This window comes from Chenopodium quinoa, unplaced genomic scaffold, assembly GCF_001683475.1.
Source record: "Chenopodium quinoa cultivar QQ74 unplaced genomic scaffold, ASM168347v1, whole genome shotgun sequence".
NCBI classification, from domain to species: domain Eukaryota; kingdom Viridiplantae; phylum Streptophyta; class Magnoliopsida; order Caryophyllales; family Amaranthaceae; genus Chenopodium; species Chenopodium quinoa.
Window position 1 is genome coordinate 730,927 of NW_018745461.1, and position 12,554 is coordinate 743,480.

The 12,554-nt window shown below is 35.1% G+C and overlaps 1 protein-coding gene across 1 annotated transcript; it reads right to left on the reverse strand.

The window, feature by feature from the left end:
• Positions 1–434: 434 nt before the first annotated feature.
• On the reverse strand, positions 435–10,068 carry LOC110714999 (partner of Y14 and mago-like). Its single transcript, XM_021893564.1, has 4 exons — positions 9,638–10,068; positions 8,584–8,697; positions 7,401–7,637; positions 435–942 (listed from the first exon to the last, which is right to left on the reverse strand). The coding sequence occupies exons 1-4, from the start codon at positions 9,842–9,844 to the stop codon at positions 799–801; spliced, it is 702 nt and encodes a 233-aa protein (XP_021749256.1). The 5' UTR covers positions 9,845–10,068; the 3' UTR covers positions 435–798.
• Between the last annotated feature and the right edge of the window lie 2,486 nt (positions 10,069–12,554).

Below are 12,554 nucleotides of genomic sequence, written 5' to 3' on the forward strand. Positions count from 1 at the left end.
CGCCGTGATAACATGTAAAAAGTAATTTAATCTTAATTAAGAAATCGAAATCTAGGCACCCTGATCGGATGTATGTATTAAAAAATAGGTTTGGGAGGACAAGAAGACATTACCACGAGTCCACGAGGTTGAATCATACATCCACATTAATTGGATTTGAGCACGGTGCCAGAAAGTATCCGATCTGATGCAATCGTTGTGTATTCAACACGGCGTATATTTTAATAAACCTAATTGGATCGACAATTGCACAACTGACATAGTAACATGTAAAAAATTTATGTATGTTGTGGTTGTCAGCTTGCAGATCACCTGTTATATCAGTAAACTTAGGCAGTTGATCAGTTGATTGTCTTTGGATGAGCGAGCGACAACAACATTTGATCAACCCTTGTTCAATAATGAATGCAAGCAGTACGATATCAAAAAGAAAATTCGCAATGCAAATGTTACATGACTAAATTTCATAACACAGCATGTAAAATATAAGTTACAATGGCACAAACCACAAATATTGGACTCTAACAAAGCAACACTTCTCCACCGAATCACAAATAATCAACAATACCACACGTTATGTGCAGATATGACTAAATGTACTAGTATATAATTTTGAGTTGACACCATCGCAATTCCCCTGACCAATAAAAGCTCAAACACTCTAGAGTACACACCCCGAGGGGTGGGGGGAGGTAGCTTCTGTTAAGAGCCCCTAGACCCTAATGGGGAGGTTCAGCTAGTGACCTTACCAACTAATCAAGACAATCTTGGTTGAATAGCGACTACAACAAATGAGGGTCACGACGTTGATTCTGTCGTTTTTTCACCTTCCAAAAACTTTAGCTCCTCGCGCCAACCTTCCAACTTCTTGACCTTTTCAAGCTGCTCAGGCTTCATATCTTCAGGGCTAGCTTTTTGTAATTGAGCTTCTGCAAGCCGAATCTGAAGAAAGCCAAATTCAAGTTCATGGATCAGAATATGTTTAATCTGAAGAAAAATGTAATTATAGCCCACGGGCAGCATAAATTGATGTCAACTGAAATTTGGTTATTAACACATTAAGCTCGAAACTTAAATTAAAAGCAAACCTCATTGTGAATATAGAGAAAGCGAATAACAGTAAGTTTTGCTAAGCTCAGATATACACCATAGCATATTGTAATAACTGACAGTAAGATTTGCCAAGCTCACATATACAACGAAACATGTAATAAATGACAGATTTGCAAAGCTCACATATACACCGTAGCATGTGAATATAGAAAAAGAAAAATGACAGTAATGTTTGAGGTATAGCACGTCAATAAATGATGAGAGAGTAATTTCATTCCTATGCGACACAGTACAATTTCTTCTTAATAGCCATGACATCCTGCAATCCACAAAATCAAAATTGCATAGAGAACGAGTTATATCCTTTGAAATAGGAGCAGAGGAGGCTTTCCTCCACAAATCAACAAAACTTTTTTTTCCTAGCAATGAAATCGAGCTTTGTTGATTCAGTAACCTAATTTTGTCACTCATAACAGAGCTGGGAAACCCAAGTAGGCTCACTCTGGTTGCTGTAACCTTCTTAAAATGCGAGCCTCCAAAATGGAAACTGCTGAGGCCATTGGGGGATGCATCCTATAATATGGACCCTGGCACCCTTCAAGGACTATTACGGAGCTTGATAGGCTTTTAAAAATGTCTGCTTTTACAGCATAGCAATAGGCCCCAACTAATGTCCAAAGTAATGACTTTGAATTGTTGTAGGCCCAAAATAGCAATAGGCAACCATGGGAGACATCTGTCCATTTTCCTCACATAGTTTAATGCTGTGATGGCTTCATAATCTCTGTTGTAGTTTCCAACAGAATGCTGCTAGGGATATGTTTTTGGATGTTATAATTTTGATTGCCCAAAAGGAAAAATCTATGTATCAGGCAACTCAAAGAAACTTCCAGAATCTTTTAATAGCCTTTGCAGAACCACAGGAGTAGGAAAGCATCCACAACTTCTAGATACACTTTTAGAGGTTTCCGTGTGAAACGGTGAGCTCATGCCTCTCAACAAAATTATAAATCCAAAGTCTAATATAATACATAAAAAATCATGACCATTAGGTGACTCAAAAGAGTTGACAGACTGAACCCCTATTTCTATTGAAATTGCTCAATTGTCCCATTAGGTATTGCACACCTTTGCATCAGACCTGATATGTGAAACATCTGACCAGTATGGACCCAAGGCTACCAAATAGCCCAGAAACCTTAGCCCATTGTACATGACCACCACTTACAGTTGTCTTTGTGGTATTGTACACAAAGTTGACAAGGTCACAGAGATCATGTAAATAGCTTAACAGATATAACCTTCAAAACAAGAGTGAGCCTAGCTAGAGCTGTCAATTAAGGTAAACAGGTCGGGTAAGAGTGGGTCGGGCCAACTCGGGTCGGTTCAATTCGGGTTAATGTCGTAACCCTATGCGGGTCGGGTCATGCTTAAGTTGGGTCACGTCGGGTCATACATCTTATCGGGTTTGGGTCGGGTATATAACAGGTTGGGTTACATTTGGGTTGTGTGAACAATAGGTTGGGTTTTCACAGGTTAAAATGGGTTAGGGTAATTCTCGGGTTTGAGTCGGGTTCGGTTCAAGTCAATAATTTGCGAGTTTGAATCAGGACGGGTCATTCTCAGGTTTGAGTCGGGTTCGGTTCAAGTCAATAATTTGCGGGTTATATTCAGGTCGGGTCATTTTCAAGTCGGGTCATTCTTCGGTTCAAGTAAATAATTTGCGGGTTACAATTGGATTAGGTCATTTTCAAGTTGGGTCATATTCGGGTTTAACTTACTATAAATATATAATTATCATTTTTATCAAGCTAATTATTTCCTTTGACTATAATATATATGGCAACATACTAGGGAACTATAGTCTATAATTTAGGAAGATAATTATCTCCTTTCACCATACAACAAATATATACTATATTTCTCTCTAAAATTTAGGGATGATGCTCCTTTCTTTTGCTGCCAGGGCCGACTTGGTCTCCCTAGACAAAATGCTTTGATCAACAATAGTAAGGTGGTCTAAATTGAATTTAAGGTGATTTGAAATCAGGTCAATAACAAGTCGTGTTGATTTCAAGTCGGGTTAGTACTAGATCGGGTTATATTTTTGGGTCAGGTTAGTAATAGGTAGGGTAAAATTTTAGTCGGGTCAATAACAAGTCGGGTTGAATTTGGGTCGGGTTAATAACAAGTCGGGTTGGTTTCGAGTCAAGGTTGTAACAGGTCGGGTTAAATTCGGGTTAGGTTAGGAACGAGTCGGGTTGAATTCAGGTCGGGTTAAATTCGGGTTTTGACAGTTTTAAAACGGGTTTGTGTCTATTTCGATTCAAGTCGATTTCGGTTCTGGTCAATAATTTTACGGGTTACATTCGGGTCGGGTCATCTTCAGGTCGGTTCATGTTCGGGTTTGGATCTCACATACTCGGGTCAACTTGGATCTAAGGTTGGTTTCAGGTCGGGTTAGGTTTAGGTCACCATTTTTTCGAGTTCAGATGGGTCAGTTAACAATCGGGTTCGGGTCGTGTCAGCTTTTGACAGCTTTAAGCCTAGCTTTTATAAAGCTAAACAACTCTTGAATCCCAAAATTTCCTAAATTCCCACCAACACCTAAAAGGAGCCATTCAGCATGAACAAGATAACTTACTCCAATCATATACGATTATAGGAACCCTACAACTATTGAACAGCCAGTCAAAGACAAGCACTCTCTCAGGTTCAGTAGGTATTTGTAATTTAGCCTTTATGTGTGTGAAAAGTCTTATGTAACAACCAAACACTAAAGATATAGTGTAATAGAAATGGCATATGGGGGATGTTAACCCAAGCATCACAGTCATATCGATTACCAAGAATTGAACATATTAAGAAAATCCAGTTCTTATTATCCTATACTTTAAACATATTCTAAAATTTATACTTCAAATTATACTTTTAAGCACCTTATCTAGTTATTTTTGTGAAGAAATAGTGGTTCTAGACAGATGTATAGAGTAAAAATTAAATTTAATGTTCTTTTAAACTCATAGCCTTAAGGAAGGGCCCACAAAACATGCCAACAAATAAGATAGAAAATACAGAGCCATAGCCCATAGATCCAAGGAAGATTCTAAAATAAAAGGGGGCATGATTTGTGGCTTTTGCTCTGAGCCTCACAACCAGCTAACCAAGTGACCAACTAAGTGTTCCTCCTCTTATCCTCTCAACATTCATTATTCATCATTCTAGCTCATAAGCACCTCAAGAGGGTGACTTTGGCCCTAAAAAATGGAGACTGACTTAACCATACAATAACCATCAATATCCGAATAGGCAAATCTCTCATCAGATATCACATACATGTCCAAAGACCATTAATCGGTCTAAGGAAGGTTACGTACATGTCTTTGGGGGTCTTCATGAAAATGAGCCATAAATGTCAAGATGGGCTGTGAGCCTGTGACACCACCAAAGCTAGTGCTGAATCTGGTAATGCCTATGGTATGGAACTATGGATTATAGAAATGAGTGGTGCTTTAAACTTCAAAGCGAGAAAAATTACCTCAATCCTTACTATGATCTATGCCCTCAACAAAAATATTACATTACCCAAAATACATTGTTAGATGCACCTAATAATTATTTGACAACAGCAAAGGTGTTTGCCACTGTCCATTGAAGTTTCTCGAGGCCCTATAAGGAAAATATATGTGAATTATTTTTCATCTAGATGAATAATTTTTTATCTAGATGAATTATAGAACCCTATGTGATTCCAAGATGCTAGAAGACTGCAGGGTAGCAAAAAGACTAACATCTATAAATTTATTAACAATTTACCTTGTATTGTCAATTGTCCCTCACTCTCGGTCATTATCTAATAAAAGCCCTTACTACTTGAAATTTCAATTGCATCCTTAGCAATCACTACGACACCCATTTAATACTTCTATTTTGACTTTGCATATTATTTAAGAGAAGGTAAACCATAATGAGAGGATGCAAGGGGAAGTGCATTGGAAAAGTTGCCCATGAAATACTACTTATAGAAAAATAAAAATCAACATGAGATCGTAGAATTGGGATTAAGCAAATTTCACAGAGCGAAAATACAAAACAAATATAAAACCACTCTACCCCCCAATGTAAAAACTATTTTCCAACCTACAATCTAACATAAACTAAGATTTATAAATTAATTAAAAAGAAATACGGAGATGAAACCACATGTAAACCGTACCCATTCTTATTACCTTCTACAATATCATTTCTTTCTAAAAACCCCATCATTGAACTGTCCCCCAACAAATAAATACTCTAAGAAATCAGAATAACCTTTCAAAATACTGATATTGAAACATTTCGCAACTAAGCAGAATTTGTTAACTTTTTTGAAAAATAGCTTTAATGTAATTTGACTTCTTTGGTTTTTTCATTTTATTTTTTCTCAAAGGGTCAACCAGCTAGGTTAAAGTTACTTGATTTAAGATGCACGACAGTTATCTATTTAAATTTACATACTTCATCAGTTTTAACTAAAGAAGACATGACAAGAGCTAATATTTGTGATTCCAGTAAGAAGCCCTCATAAAAGTTGCCCTTACAGTGTTTACGTGTGCCTCAATCAACAGAAACTTATCCCATTGCCTCGAGATTTCTCCCAAGGGGAATAGAAAAACTGGGTCAAGTGTAAGTAGCCATATCTTGTAATAGGCTCTGCTAAGCATTTCACCTATATATAGTTGCTCTGCTAGCCTGTTCACCTATGTGTAGTTGGTCTGCTAGACTGTTCACCTATATATAGTAGCTCTGCTAACACGCATACAGCAAATTCACTTTTTTTTTTGAGGAGATACAGCAAATTCACTTTGAGAGTTACTATAAATTATAAGCATATACTTCCCCCTCCCTTTAAAAAAAAGATTCGTCAATAGGACATTCACATAATTCACACTTCTCTTTGACCATGTTTTGTGATTTGCATGCTAGGAAAAATATAATCGTGTGACCTTGTTAGATTTTTCTCGGGTATACTTCCAAAAATTAAAACTTTTGATAATTTTTTCTATAAAAGTAAGTTAATAATAGTAATGGTATAAGTTGTGCACCAACGGGTGTAAAAGTTCAAATTATGCAATTAAAAAAAAACACACACAAACAATAGGAAATATAGTTTAACAAGCCATCTTGATCAGTACATGACAGAGAACAACACAATCGCATAGAAATAAATAAAAACTTAGCAAAAGTAATTTGCCCTTTCTTTCTAACAACATACGTCAATATATCAACAATAAGGAATGGCACCAAACCATCTCCCACATTTTGTTTGCACAAAGACTAAATACTCCCCTCATAAAAAATACATAATGGTACCTAGGCAAAACAAATCCTTACTAAAAATTGCAAACTAAATCACCCAATGGTAGCAGGCAATCAAGTATTGAAGATGTAAATGCTTAATGGGGCAAAACACAGCACATCATCTTGGATTGACACTTAACAAGCCGTCTCACTTGGAGCACATTACTCATGTTGAGTTCAAATCATTGTCACCTTCTAAGTGAAGGAATTCAGTTCATGGGCTACTTGAAAGCACCACATAAATCTACAAAGGGAAAAGGGAGCCAAAGTCCTCCACATGAAGTCATGAAGTACCAATAGCATGTATAAGCAGTAGTGCACCACCACAATAGAAAATTGCAGAAGTACCCAAAATCCCAAATTTTGAACCAAGAAAAACATTTTCCAACCACAAATTGAATCATCCTCCAAAAAATAATCTTTTCAAGCAGTTCCTTGAGACATGTGATGGATTCCTCGTCATCCTATATCTTTATTTAGTTAAGTATATAGATTACCAGCAAGTGCATCTTATCATATGTTATTGGTTATGATTGTGAATTTGTGATATTTGAAGTCAATACCAAGGAAACAATAGATAACTACTTTATATATCCATGTTCATGACTGTAAACTACTATATATATATATCCATGTTCATGTTCATGACTCTATCAGTTTGTAAATATGAGAAAAAATGTCCAAGCAAAAATGGGAGAGAGCAAGCAAGACCACAAGCCAAAAAAGGAATGTTTCAAAGTGTTACATCTATTTACAAACACAGGGAGTAACAATTAAAAAAAGAAAAGGAACGAAAAGACATACAAGTTCCTAAATCTGTCAAAGGGTAATTTTCATTAAATAACTTTTTGTATGCAATATACATGAGAGTAAGGGAAAGAGTAGTATGAAGATTTTCTCAATCCTTCAGAAAATAGCAGATATAAAATTTGATCATCACTAACCAATTACCAAATAAACGTACTTTTATGGTAGAAAATAACATTGATAGGAAGTAGGAACGGTACCTTCTTTTTCAAAGCTCGGATCTTTTTGTCAATATCTACACCTGCATTGGCCGTATCTGATCCTACTGCAGGGTCCACTGAAGGTTTACTAGTAGCTGTGCTTGTAGAAAGAGCTAGTTGACTAATCTGAGAAGCAGCAGACTCCAGAGATTGCTTTAGATTAGGATCTTTAGAACTTGTCTCCTTCAGATCCTCGTCAGCTGAATTATCTGGGTTACTTACCCTTTCAACGGAAGCCTGTGAAGGCCAATATAAGTATTAGCTAATAATTTCATAATATGTTAAAATCCATACTGACGGAAGAGAGAGAGAGAGAGAGAGAGAGAGAGAGAGAGAGAGAAGAGGGGGGGGGGGCGAGTATTATGTTGCTTATGAGCTAGCATATCCGTAGCAATATTGTTATTCTAATTACAGACAATAAAAAAGATTTTGACGCTTTCAAGAGGTTTGAATGCTCTCCCAAATACAAAATAAAACAATTTTAAATTTCTTTACGTCTTCCTTCTCACTGCTCTCATTTATTTACAGAGCTAACTCGATTTCTTTCTCAGCAATGCTAACATGCTGCACTCCAGTATTATCCCTTCTCTACATTCAATGCATAACAATATGACGTAGGATGGTAAAAATTGAAAACTACAATAATACTATAACAGGAAACCAAATAAAATCTTGCAGCAAGTGGAGGTCGGAAATTGTAAAACACAGCTCCGAATGAAGCTACGGAAGCTACAAAGTTGTACGGTATAAGAGCAAATCTCACTAAGTCTATAGATAGGGGAAGCTGGAGTAGCAAGGGGTGTACATGAAAATTGTTGCCTTTTTACATTGACATATTATCAAAACATGTGGGGATAAAGAAAAGCAGGAGGTCCTTGTTAGGTAGTAACAAGTCTCCCATACAAATAAAAAAAAATCGAAAAACAAAAGGCAAGAACCCCCAATTGTGCATGACCTCATACACAAAAAGACGTAAGACAGGTGCTCAAGTTGAATCTCTCAGCTCCATCCGGACAAGATCCTTTAAAATTATTCAAAAGCTTGGGAGAAATTGTTTATACAAAATACTACAGTTTGAATTATGATAAGTATAACAAGAAGTGCTCAATATAGTAGACGCCTTAGATGTATATAAAGCATATCAGGATATATTAAGACAAAATAAGAATAATATAAGGAGTACCTGCTGTCTCTTTTCTTTCTTTCTCTCATTCCTCTTAACAGACTTGCTTTTAGGCTTTGCCTCCGTTTCAGGAACAAATCCAGGTGGCCCTTGTGACTCCAGCTCCTTTTTCCACTGCAATAATTTTTTAGTCAATCCTCTTAGATTTTGTTCGTATCATATTCATAAATTGAAGGCTACAATCCTACAACACACATATAAACACACACAAGAAGAAAATCGGGAAATGAAGCAACTTTGAAATTAAATTACAGCGTGGAGGCTGAGGCAACAGAGGGAGAGGGTGATGTAGAGGTAGGCATGCCAAGTAAATGGAGGCAAACTAGTCTTTTCTTATTTGAGTTGCAAACAAATGACATAAACTCTTGTCATTCTCATCATTTTCAAAATTAGCGAAATCGATAAACTTTGTTGTTCCTATACGGCTATAGGCAAATTAACAAATCAGCGAGTCCACTTTGAGTTAATGCTGGTCAAGTACAATTGATAAATAAAATACGCAAACAAGGGAAAACTTTGAATAAGGCTCGAGAACTACCTAGTACGAAAGATACAAACCGAAAAAGGGAGATCTCCAATAGATTCTCTCAAGAGCCTGCGAGTTTGAATTATCCCTAAACCACATTTACTAAAACCACTAAAAAAAACCTTTCATCAACATTGATCCAACCCAAAATTCAAGTTTTTGGATTCATGCAAAACTCTACCAAATACATGCGAAAACAACCCAAATCATACCCCTTTTCCAACAATTCCTTACAGATGAAGAATGATCATCAATTGCAGGTAGACATTGCCAAAGAAACATAATCATAAATTAACAACAAAAAACACACAAATTAAAGTGAAATTGACAAATAGATAACCAACTACATTAACAAGCAATCCCCAAACTATGAAAAAGATAACATCTTTACAATATAAATTGGCATTCACACTACAATCATCATCAAATTTGACACTTTTTTTTTTTAAAAAAAAAAAAAAAAAAGGAGAAAATTACAATATATTATCTAACAATACTAAGAATTAATGAATGATATAAAATTATTACCAAAGATCCTTTGGATTGATAAATTGCAACTTCTTCTTGAGGAACATAACCAGCCCTAATTCTGATGGGTTTGCGAAGAGTACCATCTGGTCTACGAGTAGGACCCACTAATCTCTCTCCTTGTTTAAGAGATCTTTCAAGCTGTTCTTCCATTTGAGTAGAAACTTCTCCTTCTTCAATTCCATTGTTTTTCGCACTGCTCGCCATTTTTCATCAATTTCCCCCCTTTTTTTCACAAAAACAATTGGAAAAAAAATGGAAAAAAATGCAGAAATTTTGGAAATTGAATTCAACCCAATTCAGCTAATAAAGAGAAAGAAAAAGGGTAGAAAGCCTTTACTCAATTGAGAAGGTAAAGGTCAGTCAGCCATGGTGGCATGAAATTGGTGTGCTCAAAGGTTTAGACTTTACAGTGTACTTCAACTGAGAATTGTATATAAGGTGTTGGGGTTTTTAACTCGTTTTAGGACTTGGCCCTTTAGGTTTCCGGGGAGATCCGACCCATTTAATAAAAGAGTCATACCGTCCATGTAAACTCGCTAGTATAAACTATAAAGTCATGTATTTTGTCGATTTGTTCAGTAATGGTAATTATCTAGATGAAGCCCGTGCGATGCACGGTTTGTTTGATTTTTTTAAAATAATGTTTTTTTTTTTTTGTATTTATGAGCTTAAAATTTGTTATATATTTAGATAAAATTCCTAATATTAAAAGATAATATATAATATTTAATTAATTTAAACTTAAAAATCTCATTCGCCAATTTTGATGACATTTGAATTATTTAATTCTAAAAAGAAATTAATAATCTCTTATTTAATTGGCTACTATTAAGATTTATAATAAATTAGATCCTACGTGGCTCTCTAAAAACTCGGGGAAAAACTCCCCTTTATATATACTAGTTTTGTGCCCCGTGCGATGCCCGGATTGTATTTAAATCTATCCAACGTGGCGCGACACTTGGCATTGACACTTGGCGAAAAGTTAGAATGCCAAGTGTCGCTGCCTCGTGACCTGGCTAAAAGTTTAGCGCTAGTTTTGTGCCCGTGCGATGCTCGGGTTGTTTATGGAATTTTAAGATAAAATTATATTATAATTCAATTTAATTGATTGAAAATAGAATTCTAAATTAACTTTTTTTTTCTACAAAGTCTATCTATATTTGTCCAACGTGGTACGACACTTGGCGAAAAGTTAAAATGCTATACGATGTTGTCTTGTGGCCTAATTATAAGTTTATTATTTGGTATTTTATCGAAAATAAAACTCTAAACTAACCCTCTTATTCTAAAATTCTATCTAATTTGATTGAAAATAGAATTTTTATCTAACTTTTTTATCTTATGAATCTATTTAAATCTATCCAAGGTGGCGCGACACTTGCCGAAAAGTTAGAATGTCAAGTGTCACTGTTTCGTGACCTGGCTAAAAGTTTATCTTGCGATGCCCGGGTTGTTTATGAAGTCGATTTAAATTTATCCAACGTGGTGCGACACTCAAATTTTATTTTATTGAAAATAAACCTCTAAATTAACAATTTTATCCTAAAATTCTATCAAAATTTGATTCAAAATAGAATTCTAAACTAACTTTTAAAACTCAATGTGGTACATTTTGAAATAATTCCTTCGCTCCAGAAAAATATTATGATACAAAAAATAAATTTATATGATAATTTATGAGAGTTATAATCTAATTATTTTTTCAATAATGATATAATTCAATGTGTACTTTCAATAATGATATAATTCAATGTGTACTTTATTAAAAAATAAAATTCTATGATAAAAATATTGGTACTTTATAAAAAATAAAACTCTAAATTAACAATTTTATCCTAAAATTCTATCCAAATTTGATTAAAATAAAATTCTAAACTAACTTTTTTATCCTACAAATTGAATTCTATAAAACTCTATCCTACGTGGTACGACACTTGGTGAAAAGTTGGAACGCCAAGTGTCGCTGCCTCGTCGCCTGGCTAAAAGTTTAGCTTTATATATTAGTTATATGATATATTAGATTATCTACGAAGAACTCCGTACTACTAACCATTGCTCGGTAAGTACTAAATCGCTAATTTTTGTACGTGCGGATAATAGGGGAAGATACGTTTAAATATTGGTAAATCCGTATGGAATATTAATTATTTTCTTTGATACTATCATGATTTTATCATATTGCTCAAGGATTATGGGCCAAATTTATAGAGGTTTATAATTTGGCCAAATGAAATTGGTTCTAAACCTGCACATAAGGTTTATAACAATAAGTTTTTTTTTTTTTTTTTTTAAAAAATATCGACTCTTAAAATATTTAAAAAATAAAATTCGAATTTCTTAACCCAGAAACCAAACCAAATATCTTTTGTCTAGTATAGCCGGAGCCGGTCCCCTTTGATACCAGATATCAACAAATATTGTTAATATCATGGCAGTGTTGTAAATAATAGGCAAAACTTATGAAAAGTATTGATAAAATTATGAAAAGATGAGGTGGACTCCGTTGTGCCAATTTGTGGGTAAATCTAGAGAGGAGGAGAGAGAAACAATGCCCCCAAAGTGAATCGTGATGTTGTTACCCACCTCTCTCCCTGACATGGCTGACAATAAAGGAATGCACATCAATCTGATCAAACACTACCAGCGGTGAATCTCAAACACTACCAACGGTGGCTTCTCCGCCAAATTAAACGATAACCCTAAGTAAGAAGGAGTAATTTAGGGTATAATTAACCCCAAGGTGTTATACTCCTCCATTGTTGCCACCATTAAAGATGAGCTTTCATTGCTTCACCATTAAAGATGAACATTTCATTATTCATTGAAGGCATCCACAAGAGTTTGCCTTGGTTGAAGGTGAATTGACGATGATTACGGGGTTCCAAATACGAAAATGAATTGGAATCTTTGT

Bases quoted from the DNA above. Each gene is read 5' to 3' on its own strand.
- LOC110714999 (XM_021893564.1), bottom strand. From the start codon at position 9,844: ATGGCGAGCAGTGCGAAAAACAATGGAATTGAAGAAGGAGAAGTTTCT. The intron at 7,638-8,583 runs GTACTCCTTATA...TGGCCTTCACAG, and splicing joins AGAAAGAAAAGAGACAGCAG to GCTTCCGTTGAAAGGGTAAG. The intron at 943-7,400 runs GTACCGTTCCTA...GGCTTTCTTCAG, and splicing joins TCCGAGCTTTGAAAAAGAAG to ATTCGGCTTGCAGAAGCTCA.